The sequence below is a fragment of the Myiozetetes cayanensis genome, unplaced genomic scaffold (genome assembly GCF_022539395.1).
Source record: "Myiozetetes cayanensis isolate MyiCay16 unplaced genomic scaffold, myiCay2020 scf1, whole genome shotgun sequence".
NCBI classification, from domain to species: domain Eukaryota; kingdom Metazoa; phylum Chordata; class Aves; order Passeriformes; family Tyrannidae; genus Myiozetetes; species Myiozetetes cayanensis.
Genome location: NW_026086604.1, coordinates 45,580,707 through 45,598,609, shown reverse-complemented (window position 1 = coordinate 45,598,609; position 17,903 = coordinate 45,580,707). Strand labels below are relative to the sequence as shown.

General features: G+C 40.4%; 1 protein-coding gene across 3 annotated transcripts in view; it reads right to left on the bottom strand.

Annotated features, from left to right (window-relative positions):
- OSBPL1A (oxysterol binding protein like 1A) overlaps nt 1-17,903 on the bottom strand; it is a 77,024-nt gene that overhangs the window by 44,744 nt on the left and 14,377 nt on the right. The window contains exons 6-15 of one of the 3 annotated variants that reach the window (XM_050317314.1): nt 17,680-17,765; nt 13,987-14,131; nt 13,306-13,373; nt 13,181-13,225; nt 11,629-11,702; nt 11,484-11,547; nt 10,444-10,545; nt 10,055-10,177; nt 8,396-8,477; nt 6,082-6,188 (exon numbers count right to left, since the gene is read on the bottom strand). In XM_050317314.1, coding sequence (XP_050173271.1) covers nt 6,082-6,188; nt 8,396-8,477; nt 10,055-10,177; nt 10,444-10,545; nt 11,484-11,547; nt 11,629-11,702; nt 13,181-13,225; nt 13,306-13,373; nt 13,987-14,131; nt 17,680-17,765 — 896 coding nt within the window. Of the gene's footprint in view, nt 1-3,264; nt 3,427-3,505; nt 3,647-6,081; nt 6,189-8,395; nt 8,478-10,054; nt 10,178-10,443; nt 10,546-11,483; nt 11,548-11,628; nt 11,703-13,180; nt 13,226-13,305; nt 13,374-13,986; nt 14,132-17,679; nt 17,766-17,903 lie in introns of those variants that run through there. The other 2 variants (XM_050317332.1, XM_050317341.1) reach the window with 2 other exon arrangements.

Here is a 17,903-nt window from a genome sequence, read left to right as displayed (position 1 = left end):
ATTTCATTAAAAATCACTGCTTGTTTTTTTCACCCTGCAGCTCAGGGCGAAGACTAAGCCTCAGCTAAGACTGTTTTCTCCATGTTTTTGCATTAAAAATTAAATACTGAAATAAGTCATAGACAAGACCATAGAAGTAACCTCAGAGCAGGAGCTGCAGAAGCACAGTAAGGAGGAGTCTCATTTCAAACTAATACGTTTCTACACTGCGTTTCCCCAGAGGCCCATGAATGGATTCCAAGTTAGTTTACAAGGCTGCTTAACAACAGCCGCCAACAAAACACACACATACAGGCCAAGCTTTGAAAAAGCATTAACCCACTATGGAAAGTGCAAGAACAAGTTATCAGTGTGCTTTGAGTTGAGTATCACACTGCAGAGCAGAGAATGTCTTCAGTCAAGCTGCATGACCATCTTCCACACAGGCCCTTCGAGCTACAAGGGAGCAACTGTTTCCCTGTCCCTAGAAGTCAATATATGTCCCTTTGCCAATACAACCTATAGCCAGCTGCAAGGATAAAGGTTAACTTTGAAGTGCACAATCTTGACGAAAACAAACAAACAAGACCAAAACAAACAAACAAAAATCAACCCCAAGCAGACAAAACAATCAAACCAACCAAGAATCAAAACAAACAAATCATCTCCAGAGCTGGGACCCTGCTGCACTACAAAGACCAGCAGCATTCATCTCTTACCCTATGCTAACATCCAGGTGTCCTTCTATGAGCCAAAACCATTTGCCATACAGAAGACTTTCCTATACAGCACTTGACCAAGGATCTTATCAACTGCTTCAAACCTTAAGCATTCTGTCAACACACATACTGCCCTTTTATAAAAGCAGAGCAGTAATGTTTACTGATCTTTTCCCTGAATGGAGACTCTGTATTTATTATTTTAACAAGCTTCTGTCTGGGCTGCTGCGTACCATCACTGCCCACTTTGGTGACCTATTGAGTCTTAGCTGCTCTAGGAAAATCTCAGGAAAAAAAAAAAAAGTTATGTTCTTTAAGTCCCCCATCTCTTGGATATTTTGGACGCATTAGGGAAAAATGCTTCCAGAGGAACACTATGCCACCCACAAACATTTCATTATCAAGTTCTTCCAACTTTAATATCTTCTCTATAAAGCTTTTGCACAGATGAAAGACACGTGCATTTACAACATCCAGAAATTAGTACAGCAAGAATCATCAAGGCATGACTAGAACTGTCAGCATTCTAGCAGGAGAAACAACCTTCCAAATGACTTTCCTGTCGGTAGCTTTGTTCTGTTACACGTCGTGCCCATACAACATTCCACAACATGTTATATCCCATGTTCCTTTGTAAAAGGAAAAAATACCAGTCTTCACCTGGGCACCTCTTTGATCACAGAGAACCTTCCAAAGAACTTGTTAATTTCCACCAAGATTCAAGCTGCACTAGGTATTTGTAATACTTTTCTACTCATTTGGAGGAGAGAGGGAGAAAGACGATCAAGTCAGTTACAGACTCATACAGCCAATAAAGGTTTTCTTGATGTGGACACACCTTGAGTCTCCCAACACCAAATACCACTTGGGTCCAGTGCAATTATCAACTGTCTGAAAACTACCCTCCTCCTTTCCCCAAGTTTACAACCTGAACAGCATTTCAGTGGTTCTGGGCATTGCCTATAGGCCTTGATACACTGAGGTTTTGCCTTGATTTCCACTACTTTCATCAAGAGCTGCAAAACAGAATGGACAACGTAATTCCTGCACTGACTGAAAGGAATAATAATAAAATTTTAAAAAGATAAAAAATAGGGCTTTCTCCTGTTTCTAAGCACAAGGAGAAAGAGCAGAAAAACACAGGCACTGGTTTTAGCACCTGAGGGACTAAGGACTCTATTGTTTCAGGTCTAGTACAATAGCCAGCCAATAGACTGTCCTCTCTCCATATCTAACTCTGAAACTGTATAGTTAACCTCTTTTTTTAGCTTCTCCAATTTTGAGTCCCTCACCTCCTCTTCATCTCTCCCTCCCACACACCAAAGGCTCGCAAGACTTTACAGAGGTTAATGTACCTGATGATACTGCCAGGTGGCAGGAAAAAGGACTGCTGATGGATGCCAGGACTTCTCTGGACTCATTTGTTCAGAGTGCCCTTATCAGCAGTTCTCCCGTGACTGCAGAGTGTCTCACCACTGTTCCCCTCACTTGCATCCCCACAAGGAAACAGATAATAAAAAGCCTCATTAAGGAGTCATCTGGGCATAGCCTACAGGCTTTTCCTTCATTCACAACACAGTAAGGTAGAAAGTAGGTTTAAGTTATAACAGCCATGCTTCTACGTGTCTCCCAGATGAAGATCAGATATGTATTAAAGACAACTATTTGTTTATCAAAGAGCATGCATGCATGCATTCATGAGAACACTCAGAGACACGTTTAACCCTCACACATTCCATTACGTTTCCAAGAAATATGAAATAAACTAAGGCAGTACACGGAACTTCTAGAGCTCAATATTTGCTAGCTAGACTGTGTGCACTTTTTTTATTTACAGTATGTCAATTATACATACAAGAGAGAGAGCGTTACGCCATGTTAAAGATAACCAAGTTCAAGGACTATGACCCACAGCATTTTGATCTTAAAAGTTTATGGAAAAATAACAAGCTTAATTTGTCATGACAAATTCTTTGTAGCTAAATATACAACTCATTTAATGCAAAAAATAAAGAAACCTTTTCTGAATCCCTTATCTCATCATATAAGGTTTATCGTCAGCTTGTAAACAATCCCTTTTTAAAACAAAAACAAACTAGAAAGAATGACAAATTCGCAAAGGCTGAAGATCCAAAGCCACAAAGAGACTACAAAAAAGTCATCTTACAACTGCTGTTTGTTCTAAACTCATGCATATGAGCTCTTTAATTTACCGTTAAATACAACCCTTGCCGGTAAAAGTGAAACTTAAAAGTCAAGATACTCATCAGCACACTTTATCTAGCACTGGTTAGTGAAGAAGCAAGGTAAAGAAAAAAATAATACCTTTCCTATCGATTTCACACAGCTTCAGTACGTGTAGCTCAAGTACTAGAGATGAATTTTAAACTCACTCAGAAAATCTAGCAGAGAAATCAGCATGCAAAGAACCTTAAACTCCTACAACTATATAAAAATAACTTAGAGCACAGAAAATACTAGAAGTGAACTGCTTTAGGAACGCAGGTTCTGATATTTGCCAGAAATAGCCCAAGAGAAGTCCTGCTTTGAAACAACACTTACTAACCTTGTGCCCAAAGTCACTGCAGAAAACGCTTCAAGTTGTGCTGGCTCCGGCACCAGCGCCTCGGTAAGCACTCAGACTAAGGCAACCAAATTATCTTCGGTTCTCCCCTCACACGGTTTAACTGATTCGCGAGAAGTACTGCGCTTATCACTGCTTGACACGGACGGGTTCACCCCAATGTCAACACGGGAGCGAAGCCATCAAAACAACGGCACCCAGCCCCATCACGCACGCCACATACCGCGGGACGGACTCCGGCAAGGCAGGCGCTCCGAGGGAAGCCGGCCCGGGCTGCACCAGCACCAGCAGCAGCAGCACCTGCCGGGCCGGCACAGCGCAGCGGGCAGCCCCTTCACCTTGCACCACCACCACCACCGCCGCCGCCGCCAGCTCCAGCACGCCGCGGGCTCCGGCGCAGGGCGGGGCGGGGCGGGGGGAGTCGCGCCCGCCCTGCGCAGCCGGGGCGCTGCTCCGCTGCTGCCGCCGCGTCCCGCCGGGCGCTGGGGAAGGGGCGGAGGAGGAAACCAACCCGAAACGGCGGGGCGGCCACAGCCCCGGCTCGCAGCCCGGCTAAAAATGGCCTGACAGCCCGAGCGCTCCCCGCCCCGCCGCGCCCCCGGGTCAGGGCGCTGCCCACCGCGCAGGGCGCCGCGGCTCCCCGGGGCGGCCCCGCACGGTGCGCGGGTCCCCGAGCCCGCCGGGGCCGCCCCGCACGGAGCCCCGCCGCAGTGGGTTATTTTTGGAAGCTTCCCCCTTCCCGCTCCCCTCTGCGGCGTCAGAGCCGCTCCCGCCGAGCGGAGCGCGGAGGTCACGCCCTCCCCGGCAGGGGCGGTGGGCAGCGCGGGGCCGGGGGGCACCTCCTCCCGCAGCCCCGCCGGGAACAGCGGCCCCGCTCCCGCAGCCGCCACCGCGCACGCCGAGCCCCGCACGGCGGCACCGGCAGGGAAGGGGAAGCAGCGGGCAGATGGAGCCTTCGGGTATCACGCTCATGCACCATTTCTTAGCGCAAGTCGGAGACGGCTGACCCTTCCCTTTTCTTTAGCGCTGCATTAAGCAGTTTCATCTACAGACTGCACGATTGTGCTGCAATTGGCACAGCGCAGGGATGGGCAGCACTAAATAAAGTTTTCTCTGGAGAGCGTGCGTTCACTGTGGTTATCCTTACCGAAGTTAGCAGCCCCTCCTCAGTCAATCAGCAACTTCTGGTATGCTGACAATTTAAGTTGGAGGGAAAAAGAATTCTCCTTGAAGAGGCAAGATAAAAAGGTACCAAGCTTGAGAAAACGTTCATTCTAGAGATAACCAGATTTCATGGGACATGCACAAGGTTGCAAGGTTATATATATTGCTTTTGTAATGCCAACAAAACTGTGGTCCAGAAATACTGAACAAAAAAGAAAAGGACCCTGACTTTTAAAAGGCAACAAAACCAAATCCTGTGGATTTAAGAACAGTAATGCTCAATGAACATAACTCCAAGGAAAGGTGCAAGTCTTAGGAAGATATTGCAGCTGTAATTTCCCTTATGATCTTATGGCATCTTTAAAAGCCTCCTACATTCTGGAATTGCAATAGTTTGAAGTTTAAAAATACCAAGACACAAAACTCTCCAGAATCACATCATCTCCCTGTCATGACCGAGCGATTTAACTAGCTGTGGTGAAAAATCAAGTTCACACCTCAGCCTATCCCTCTGTGCCCAAATCTATGTGCTTCCAGATTAAAATAAGGCCCCTATTACACCTACTGAGACTGTTCAAGTTCAAGTAAGGTGAAATTACAATTTCACCATATGCTTTGCCATACTCCACTCTGGAAAGCTATTTCAGTCTGGCTTGAAGCTAGATGCCAACACAATTAAGGAATACTAACTAACACTGTACACCCACTGTTGTCACAATTTCCCCCTCATCCTCAACTGAAGCTGGCAACTCTAATATCAGACTTTTTAAAAGAAAAAACTCAATGTAAAAAAAGCAATGCTTGTTCCACTCTGCTAGAACTTGACTCAAGTAAGTCTAAAAGATTCGTGACTGGAGACAAAAGGGCTTGGAAAGGAATGAAAAAAATCTTAAACCAAACCTAAACAATGGAGCCAGTGTTTGCAGCTCACTGTTAAATAACTGGAAGACTAATAGCACCAACACAAACCTCATTTTGAAACACAGCTTACTGATGACAACAAGAGCCTAACCAAGGGATTAGAGTTACCACAGTACAGGAAGACAAGTTTACTCCATGGTACTAGGGGAAGAAAAAATACCAGCTCTCCTACTCCAGGAACTAATGACTTCAACATATTTTCCCAAATTAAAGTGTTTACATTATGTTTAACACTATACAAGATATTTGTCACTGGGAAAGCCAGAAGTTCAACAGATAGCGTTCGCACACCCACTGAGCACATGGTCTGAAAAATAAATTCAGAGGCAATATTGTTCAACACTTCAGTTAGTAGTAAAAAAAAACCCCAAACCAAAACTATTAATTTTCTCAATATTTTGACCTTCCAATTAGCAAAGCAACAGCTTTATTGAATTCAAGCATTCAGTTTGAACACTACAAGCAGTAGTATGTGACCAAAATCTATGTCTCTTCTGAATACCCAAATACTAAGATACACTTTTGCAGAGAAATTTATCTGCTCTTTCTCTAGAAGCACGAGTTTTCATCACATTCAGCGAGCAAAAGGACAGCTTATCAACAATATGAAATTTTATGGGTTTGTGTATTTAATTTTGTAACAGCTAAGCAGGGAATTAGCCAACTAGACTAAGCTATTCAACCCTTTATAGACCCACGCAGCACAATACATACCCCTTCTTGCTTCATGAATAGGTTGAGGCAGTCAGCCAGAGCCTCACATGTTTCCTGGGATACTTCAGAGACCACATCAACTTTCTGCAGGAGGGGAGAAGATATTCCTGAAAGCACAAAAATATTAGTAACATTAGAGGGACACTGAAAGCTTCAGGATTCTTTTAATTATTTTTTTCCTCCAAGTAATACAGATGTAACATTCACGTTCTACTGCAAGATCTGTGTGAGATAAGGTCAAGCAAAAGTAGCACTGAGGGAACCTAAGTTCTTTCTTTTGCTTCCTTTCCCTAGTACTGGTATAAGTGGCACATGAATGGATTAAGTTTCCCTTTCAGCATGGCTCAGAAAGCAGAGGCAGTAAACCATGGCACCAAGACACTGGAAAAGGGACTAACAACAATCTCCTTTTAAGCACCTTCTAGATTTAAAAGCTTCAGAGTTGCCAGGTGACAGAATTCAAATAAAAAAGATACTGCACTAATTTAATGTCAGTTAAAGTGAGAAATGTAGCTTTTTTTGCCTTCTGCCATGTATTATATAGAAGAGAAAAAGCTTACCACAGTGCAGCTGGAGATTTAGGTTTGAAAATAAAATAGATGGGGTTGTAACTACAAACACACTGAACAATAAAAGGGGAAGATCTTATTTTCATGGACTCATCTTATGAATAAGTAGTACAGCTTGCAGAGCAATGCTACCTCACATCCTGACTTCTATGACATTAAAGGGCTACATGTCTAGAACTAGCAGGAAATCATGATAGCTCAATTAGCTGGTAGAAATTATTTAATATTTGAGTCAATCTTTGAAGTTTTGTGATGTGCAGCAATTCCTCTGAAGTCAAGCAAGCCATTCTCTCAGGAAGCATACTTGTTGCAATTAAAGTATCAGGATCAGTTGACACCATTTAGTAACACAGGTGCTTCAAGCTGATGTCACACCAGTAAAGATTAAGAGGTCCATCAGTGACAGTTCCTGAATTTATTTTTCAACTTATACTGCTTGTACAGGACAAGATACAGTACATATCCACACACTAATTGTTGTCTTTGATACCAAAGCTCACTACTGACTCAAATTGAGTCTTACAGCACCTATTAAGAACAGCTAGCACCTCTAGGAGGGCCAGCACAGTGAGTGCAGGAGCAGTAAAAATCTTTATCTGTAATATACAAATATATAAATCTCAAAGATAACTGGATTCAGAACAGCATGTAGAAATAGTTACGGAGAAAACTTTAAATATCACGTCCCAACATAGCCATTTTTATATTACTCAAAAGTTTTTAGGGGAAGCTCTACATGACAAGGACTTCTAAAGAAATTTGCATTCTTCTGGAGCCATAGGATTAAAATACTTTAAAGACAGCACAACAATGTGAGAATGGGGAGAACTGCAGCAGTTGTCTCTATTGAGACCTGCAGAGGTTACACATGAACCCAGAAAGAGTTCACTGACCTATCAAGTTACATTCATTGGAAGGAAAACAGGAACTTATTACTGCTACTGGCCAAGACTAGCAGTTTCTAGGAATGAGATAGTATCTGGTTTTTGCTTTACTATGGGTTTTTGTTGTTCAAGTTCTGTGTTTCCTTTTTTAAAAAAGGTTTCTCTCCTCAAAAAGAATCTCACTGGTTCTTCAGGTCAGCAATATGGAGTCTCAGAAACTGCTCCTACATCTGCCAAAGGGAATTTTATCCACCTCATAATACTTTTGCCTGAGAAGCCTCAGAATTTAAAATCTGGCATAAAACTCAGGGCAAAGGTCTGTGGAATAGGCATTATACCATGTCTCCAGTTCCCTGCATAGTTTTATGATTTCACTTCACATCCTGTTTATCATGCTTCCACTTTCACTGCATTTCTGCTCACTACAAGACAAATATTTTGAGGGACAGGTAGAGTAAGAGAGCTGGCTCTTTGTACCTGTGAGGAGACACTTATGCTCTGCAATAAGCTATCAACCACAAACTTTTTTTCAAAAAACCTTGAAAGTGAACCTTAAAAGAGTTATATTCTTACAGTGCTACTGAATAAGCACTATAGCTAAAAGCAGTTCCCCTGGATTTACAGCCACTGGTTAAATTTCTTTCAAGCAGCATACTCCTTACTTGTTTCTCCAAATCTGAAATCTTAATTCTTAGCAATTACGATAATATTACTTTATTTGTATCTTTTTCAATGAGAAAAACAGTCCTGTATTTTTAAGCTCCTGAAAATTTAATTTTGGTGAAATTAAAGAATGTTTTGTTTAATAGAAAAAAAATAGTTGCCTGGCAACAAACTGCATTTTAAAAGAGTAAGTTTTACCTTTTGTAGCATCCAAAGATTTAACCATTGCAAGAAAGTCTGAAATCTCTTTACTGAGTCTTAGTTGGCATGCTTGTGCTTTCTGAAAGACAACAAGGATAGCTAGTTCAGATGTGCCTTGTTCTAAGGAAAGCATAAGTTCACTCTCTTAACCATTTTAAATTGGGAGAAATTTAATTTGAAATTTTTAAATTTGGGGAGCATTAAATCTTAATGAAGATTCCCAGCCCAGAGACTGATATAAAAAATTGAAACAAATTACTTAAAGTACCTTCAAAGACACAAAGAGAAGATTTATGCACATTATATCACTGACCAGCTTTTATTTAAATTAGCATAGCAAATCAGCCCCCAAAGCTATGTACCACTTTTCCAGTTTCCCATCATGTTTATTAAAGTTTAAAACCCCAGGAAGAGCATTTGCTTGTTCTTTGAGAAACCTAAGGCCAAAATAAGCAAATTCATATGTTAACTGATGTACGGCAAGTACAATGACATGGCAGGAACCAACCCCAAGATCATATTTCCAGCCTGCATTAGAACTTAAAGACAGCTATCATAGAATCATAGAACGACTTGGGTTGCAAGGGACCTTAAAGATCATCTACTTCCAACATCCCTGCCATGGGCAGGGGCACCTTCCATTAGACCAGATTGCTCAAAGCCCCATCCAGCCTGGCCTTGAACACTTCCAGGGATGGGAACACATCCACAGCTCCTCTGGGCAACCAGTCTCAGTGCTGAACCACTCCCACAGTAAAGAATTTCTTCCTAACATCTACAACAAATCTCTCCTCTTTTAGTTTAGGAGCGTTCCCACTTGTCCTATCACTATCTGCCTATGCAAAAAGTCACTTTCCTTTTCTTTTTTAATAAGCCCCCTTAAAGAATTGGAAAACCACAATGAGGTCTCCTTGGAGCCTTTGCTTCTCCAGCTCTCATCCTGTCTTCATAGGACAGGTGCTCATTCCCTGGGATCATCTTTGTGGCCCTCTTCTGGACCTGCTCCAACAGGTTCACATCAGTCTTGTGCTGAGGACCCCAGAGCTACTTCGAGTTCTTGTACCAAAAGATATGGTACGAGCCACTTGGAGTTTAGTTACGTGAAGGTTTTTGCACTGCAGTGTGAACTTTCCCTTAAAATAAAAGGTTTCAGAAGTGTATATATAGCAAAAAGCAAGAATCACAGGCTGAATGCTAGAATTACCAAAGACTACTCATTTCCATTGCAGGCATGAACAGTCACTGTACAGTGCATCTAATGTGATCTGAGGCAATAAAGGACCATTTCTAAGACACTTCATTGCCTGTTTTATAGAAGCAGAGCTCACTGAAGGTGAGCTTTGTTATCCTTCAGTCTTGGGGTCACTAACTACAATATTCAAGGCTCCCTCTCCTGGCTGAAAATCTCAAGCAGCTTTCTATCTTGCAGTAGTTCTAGCAGAACTGAAAAACCCAGCCCTGTAGCTATGATAAACATGCCATTTTATTCACACAGTCTGAACAGGAAAACATGACAACAAGAAATGCAAATACAAGCAGCATTTATGCATCCATAGGAAAAATCATCACTTTTAGCCAAAAGTACACTTAAGTATTTCAATACGAACAAATACCAACTACCTAGATACATGAGCCAAATAAGTACTCAGTACATACTTTCAGAGTATCCTGTAGGTCAGTAACAGATATTGCATCATCCTCATCATCACTACTCAATTGTTCTTGCGTGCAGTAATGAGTGCTATATGCAGAGTGGTCTTCTATTGCTTCCAGCCAACTCTAAAAAAGAAAAACAAGAATTAATAAACAAGAGCTGGAAAACAAGGTAGCATTAATTTTAAAGAAGAGAATTACAATCTGTCCATTCTTTGCTGTTTAGTCTATAATCATGCTAAAAGATTCGGTATCTTCACTTATGTTACCAAATCCTGATGTTAAAAGATATGAAACACACTAATAATAATGCATCTCTAGCAAGCAGTATGCAAATTATTAATTATAGAAGTTATTATATTCTAATGCCTTTGATAAAGAGTCATTATTACCTCTCTAGTTTGAGAAGGAAGGCTATTTTTAGGAATCTTGAAACGATGAACAGTATCATCAAAACATCTGACAGAAAAGAAGCAACTGTCTGTAGATTTAACCTAAAGCAATGTGGAGAAAACACAAAATTAGTACAATGAGTGAGTCAGAAAAAAATTGAAGAGTAAGCAAAGTAGAAAATTACTCTTAACTCAGAAGTTTTTGCCTCAGTCTTGACAAAAATAACTATAGCTTACAAATATCTTGGTCAGAACAGTTCTTCAAAGTGTGCCATTACATCACAAGCAAGAATATAGAGATTCTTTATATCTAAATAATATGTTTGCATTTATTTGCGCCAGTTGATTCAGATAAAATCTCAGCAATGGTGTAAGATCACCAGTATTAAGGAATTTGTAGATACTGAAAAGCAAGAGTCACTTTTCATATAATACCAATGTGTATATAAATGCAGTTTAACAGAACTTGTGGTGCCAAACTAGGACAAGTTAGTTTTAGAAATACTGAAATGATTCTGAAGGCGTTTTCCTTAAACACTTCATCTTCCTGTGTATCATAAACAACACTTGGCCTGTTTTTCCTGTATTCACCCCTTCCAAAATGGTTCCCACAAGCCTAATGGAATTTAGGGAAGTTTTCCAAAAGTCTTCGTAATTTGATCAGTTCAACTGAGATCAGCCTCAGTTACACAATCAGGCACAAGTAGCCAGTGACAGCTAAGGAAGAACTAGAGCTTAGCTATTCTGTATCACATGCTCCAAACAGTTGCTTTGCACAACTGATGAGCCAAGCTTTCAGGGTATCCTGTGTTTGCTTACATCTTCAAGACTTTAGAAAGTACTGAAAGAGCTTTATGGCCACTTTACACATAAGAATACTTTGCTCGACAAGAACAATAATTCCTTTCAACAGCACAAGCTTCTTCCCCATTTTATAACAGAGACAGGTTACTGATCTAGCTGAAGTTTTCATTATCCAGGTATGGAACACCATCACAATCAAAAAACAACTCAGTATTACAAGGCATTTCACTTCCTACCGTGCAGACAGCTTGTGTTAGATGCTTGCATCCCTGACGATGATCATTATTCACTGCATCAGCTCTTTGAAAGAAGAAGAGATTTAATGAAGTGAGGATAAGAATTATTTAAATCATTTTTCAGAAATTTAAATGCAGAACTTACTGTCTCCGATACCAGGAAAGGACTCCATGTTCTAGAACTATCCAGTAGAGTTTCCACCCAAAGAATCGTGAGCTCTAAGAAAAGAATCAAAAAAAAAAAAAAAGACAAAGAAAAAAAAAGAAAATGGTCAGGTAAGGTTAACAAAATACATTTAGTGCAGTTACAGTGAGAGCTGCAGGTTGGGCTCTGGGTGGCGGGAGCCTGACGCAAGAGGCCGTGAACTGGTGATAAGCCTTTGGTTAGCAAACGGCATAGGGATCTGTGGTGCCAGAAGCCAAGGACTTAGCAGCTCAGAAGGAAGACCCCACACTTTCCTGCTAGACTGAAGGGATATAAAAGCCATGGGGTTTCTTTTTTCTGGGTCCCTCCTTGGAGACACCAGCTTGAGCTGCTATTTTGTTCTTGCACCGTGACTAAATTATTTTAAGGATCTACATGTCTGAGACTCTGTTATGGAAAACCTAGGGTTGAGCTGGTAAGGAAACCCTGTCTGACTGTGTGAGTGTGGTGAGTTTAGGGAGTCAAGCAGGGCAGCTATCGATTCACTGGATCCACCCACTGGGCTTCGGTCCCATCAGTGAAAGTCTCTAGTGGTGCAAGTGTGGCTGACAGAGTGCCTCCTGAACTGTCAAACCGGGAAGTTTCCTTAACACATATAACTGACAAAGATTACGAAAACGTTTTAGGTTCTGCGTATCTTGGTGATCGCAGCAACCTGAGAATACTCTACAAGTACAGTGCTACTCTCCTTTTTGGAACCACCTAAAGACAAAAGTTTTGCTGAGCCTGCTATTCAGGACAAACTGAAATACTAAAATGTTACATTTTTTAATATTACAGGAGTTGTTGATCACCACAAAATTCTATTTTAAAAAATCAAATGAGAAACAAATGGCATTGAGATATCCAACGACAACATTTTATCTTTCATAAGCTTTAGTACATCGTTCTGGTTCCTTATATTACAATCAAGACTACATACATAAGAAAATTTACACTGAAGAAAACTTTAAAGATTTCACTGAGCAACACAGAATGAAGCATTCACATAGACTCTTTTTTTAGAAAGGGAAAATAGATTCACTTGAGCAACACAGCAAAACAAGCGTTAAACTCTGGCTAATATCTTTCCACTATGTTCTAAAATTTTCAGAAGATGGTGAATTTGTGGCAAAATATTAGTCACAGATTCTTAAAGATATTATATTAGTCATAGGTTATCAAAGTAATCCATTAAGGAAAGAAAAAACAAAAACCATTTTGCCCACCACACAGACAAGGAACAAAACCTTACCACAGTGAACCTTTTCCACAAAAAATACCAAGAAACAAAAAGATTTTAGGGACTGAGAATAAGATCAGAGTGCCATGAAATTAGTGACTCCCTACCCAGCCAGCCATCTATATATTCACTAGACTAAATTAAGTCATTTAGCAAATGTATTATTGAAAAATTCTCTCATTCAGCAATTATCACTTAAGTACAGAGAAAGGGCATACCGACATACTTTGAGATCTTACAAGCTATTTTAGAAAAGGAAGTAAGACATACCTTCCATAGGAGACCTTCGTATCGTCTCAGGGGTTTGTTGATAACCTGCACAGAAATTAAAGCTCATGTAGGAACAGTCTCCACTAGACAGCCTTGGCATTTTAAATTCATATAAAAGTTCCTACCTTTCCAGTTTTACCTGACAGTATCAGTTTCATTTCTGCACCTTGGGCTAGATCAAGGGGTGTCTGATCTGTTTAATAACCAAGACAAGGCATGAGAATTTGATGCAAATAAACTTAGATGTACTTAACTTAAAAATAATTTGACACTCTGTTTACCCACTAAAGTTTGATCCCACAGGTCTATATTTACTTGGAATTGGGGAACATAAACTCCTCAGGGGAAGAAGACTATAAAGGTTTTGAACTTTAATGCACTGAACTATCCATCAGAGTTCTACTAATTACAGAAAGCCCTTTGCCTTTACTGGTTTAAGTTTTGCTCTGTTTGGTTTCATTAGAAGACTTCTGAGGAGGAGCCAAATCTTCAATCTTATTTTTTTTGTTATTTGTGTTCAGTGTTTAGCATCAAGAAAACAAAAGGCAGGCATATTTCACTGTTAAAACAATAGGTACATTTTCTAGAAATGGTTATGTTTGGAAAATAAAAGCATATATATGAGTATTTTGCTACAGTTCTTCAGTATCCTGCAATTTAGGCAGTGTTGGGCTTCCTTTCTTAGTGATACAAAGCTTGTAAAGCACCATAACATTTTCCCTGAGCACTGCATGGTAACGTCACTTATAGGAGCGGCTGAATTTGTCTCCATTTGACATTTAATGTACTTTTCCTTTGGTACTTACCATTTTTATTTCTTATTTTAGGGTCTGCTCCATTTTTCAGAAGTTTCAGTGCACAATGCTTATGAGCACGGTACGCTGCACAGTGCAATGGTGTGTTCCCCATCTGATCTGTACAGTTGATATCAGGTGGCTTGGGCTTATTCAACTGGAAAGAAACAAAGTTCTGCTTACTTATCCGTTTTCCTGCCTTCCCAGGTGCCATGTTCTCTCTTTGGAAAGTTACAGGTTCCTAACTAGGATACTTCAGTGTAGGTCTGGTAACAAAGAAGGCACGTAGTAGGTGTTAGACAAGGGCAAGGACTACAACAACGATACAAGATGTTCAGCTAAAGCAAGGAATTTCAGTTTTTTGCTTGCTATACCCCTTCAGTTTTTTGCTTGCTATCCCCTTCTACTGCACAGCATGGACACATTTATCCTCCTCAGTTGCACAGTGCCAGGGAAAGTTGCCCAGCATTGTAGATCAGTCATTTATATTGCTAGAATGGCCCTGTGCAACTCTACTGTCAAAAATCTACTGTTCTCCATAAAAGGCTCCCAGGCACAGTGTGAAAGTTAGCACAGGCCAGCGCTAAATCCCGAAAAAAATGGTGTGGACACCCTGTTTCAGAGAGTAAGAACTTTGTACTGAAGGGTGGCAGACCTGCCAGTCTCAGTGACACAGACAGCCTAGGCCATTTAGAGGCTCCTTAGGATAGGCAGTGTGTCACACAAACAGCTTTCTGAAGTCCAGCTATTAAGATTAGAGCAACTATGTAACCGAGAAAAAAAAAAAGAACACCCAGGGTTTAACTTGCACACAAGGTAGATGTTTTGAGAAATTGACCCCATCGAAGAGAAGGGTCATTAAGCATGACACTGCAAATTACCCAAAAATACCGCTACTTTTCTACTTAAATTATGTGGCTGTCGAATGTGTACATGAGTCCCTTCCAACCCAAACCATTTCATGCAATATCAGCCATATAGTTGGGCTGCTGAGCCAAACAGGACTGCCTTAACAGAAAGGCTAAGTTACTGATAAGCAGCCTTAGAAGACCAGAGTCACAAGTGCATGACAATAATTTTAGAGAAACTCAGTTTAAGCATTCTCATTAGCCATTGAGAAATTACTCCATATTAACAGAATTCCCATGGCAACAAGTTAAATTAACAGCAACAGCAACCACCTAAAACATGCTTCAGAAATAGTCCTGTAAAGGATAATCTGCTACAGATGTTATTTACAGATCAACTGATAAGAGAACAAAAATCAAAAAGTGGTAGTTGGAGAAAGTATAGCCTCGTTAATACTGTGGTCAAACTGCATTCCTGAGGATTCCTAAGTTTTCGCTATTTCCAACCAGCTGTTTTACATCTACCTTATCTCTCTTTCCCAACTTCTTGCCTGCACACCTCTTAAGCTGCATGCCTGTGCTTTCAGCACCTTACACCATATTACAAAGCATTACTTGGAAGAAAGTTTGACACATCACCTCACTGAGATAAAAATCTCTCCAGTCACTTCAGGAAATGTACAGTACATTTTTGAAAACTCACAGGAAGAACACACTGGTTTTGCCTCAAGTAGACTAAAAAGCCTGGGTTAAGATTCAGTTGCTGAAGATCTAGCTCCTAGTAGGAAAACAGACTGTGATCTAGTGAGAACCTTCACACAAAAGAGAAGCACAAAAGCCACCACTTCCACTTGACTTCAAGAAACTTCAGTAGAAAGCAGTTATAAAGTTAAGTAAAAGAGAAAAAAGGTTCTGAAGTCCACTTAGAAGGTTTAGAGAAACTGCACCATTAAATTATCTGTTCCAGACAACTACTGTGTTACAATACACAGTACAGCCTTTTTTGGTAAAGATACTCAAGATAAAACAGAATTAATAACAAAAGGGTATCTTTCAAGCTAGTGGCACTCTGTTCCAAAGGCAGGGAAGTATGTAACACATTCTGGTGTTAGGTCACACAGTAAAAGTACACGTAAGTAGCTAAAGCTTCATAAGCATAACAGTCTGCTAATAAAAAAAAACCAAACATACAGTAGGAGTAGAAAGGCCTGAGCAATCAGTAGGCAAAGTATGAGGAATTCTCAAGATATAGAGTAGTTCTAAAGACCTACACAAATTCTCTGCAGAGGTATTAACCTAAGGGTAGGAAAGTCAAAGAGGTTTACACTATAGAGCTGGAAATGGAGAAAGTTCTTGGGACTTCCCCAAGCGTCATCAGGAGTTTGAAAATTGTAATTCAGTGGTCAGAGGTTCAAGTACTCACACAAAGGATTCCAAGGAACACCTCTTTAGGCTTGACTTAGAAACTGTCTCGGGGTCAAGAACGTGTAAGTATTTTGAAAAGTTAGAGATCAACATATCACGTATACACAGCTCAAAGATACCATACATATGTCTAAAAAAAATTACTTAGAAACTAAAACGTTGACAGGAACAGTTACATGCATAGTTACATGCCACATAAGAGACAGCAGAGTTCTTCGATAACAGATTTCTATGAGGAGTCACCTTTTTCTGATTGTTTTTTCACATCAGCTTAAGGTAAGAAGACATTCAACAAGTGTTAAAATCACCAGAATCAAGAACAGATCTCTTATGTTAGCTTATTAATTACAATTAATACAGTTGTGCCAGTGTACTAATGGACTATTCTTCCACATCTTAGTTACTGTGTTCAGCTCTAGTTCTCTCTCCATTTCAAAGTGGACAGTACAAAAAAGTACAAATAAGAATTACAAGGATGACCAAAGATTTAGAAACAGTTTCCATGTAAGTAAAAGTTAGAAAGACAAGAGTTCTTCAGATGAGAATAAATAAATTTAGAGGAGGGAAACAACAAATTTTGAATAGGTGCTCGCTCCGGCTTCTAGGCAGCAAAGTAAAAAACATCAAATTTCTCAATATACAAATTTCACATTTGTGAATTTTCCATTAGAAGCAGAAGTATTCAGACTGCTCTGATGCCTTAAATAAAAGGTATTACTAAAGGTGCCAGCTAGCTAGAAAATGTTCCATATTGCATGTCTTACTTCCAGGGACACTCTTGAGGACTCTCAAAAGCTTGAGTTCAAGCACTGGGACACTGCTTCAAAATCCAACTGGATACAGTCCTGTGCAACCTGCTCTAGTTCATTTTGCTCTGCAAACAGGAAATTTGACTAGTTCATCTCCAGAGGCACTCTCCAGTCCCAATTCTTCTGTGATCTGCTTCTCCAATAGCCTTACCATGCCACCATATTGGTCAGCTGGAATTTCTGTGAATGTGCACGGGCACACATATACAGCTTTCAATTTCTGCTCAGCATGAAATTGTGCTGTGCAGACAATTGTCCACTGAAAATTACAGAGACTTCAGCTGCAACGGTGCTAACAACAAAAAACTTACTTTCAAGATTTAAGACCATGACATTAAGGCATCCACAATAACATAATAAGCTCACGTCAGCAGACCTAGAACCATTACGCTGCTATTTACAACTAACTGAAAAGAATTTAGAAACACAGAAGCTTTTGCAATCTCCAACAGGGAGGCTGCAAAACCCTTCAGGGTTCAGCACCTTACATAACATGCTGCACAGCACTGATATTCTGAAGTCAGGGCACTTTGCAATGCAAGGTACAATGTCACATTTTGTTACATTAGCATTATGGATTGAACCACTTGACACAAAAGTATTACAAGCACTTGAATTCTTACCAAGGCAGTCAGTTTCCCCACTTCCCCCTCTCTTGCTGCTCCTAAAAGGAGTTCTTCCAGTTTCCTTTCTTGTGTCCTTTCCACTGCTATTAAAAAAAAAAAAAAATTAAGGTCAGTCTCAATAAAGTAGCAAGTACATATGAAGTAAAGCATTGAAAAACTTTATCAAAACAAGCCCAGAGACAAAAAGAGTTCCAGTGTTATTCATTTGGAACAGGTATAAG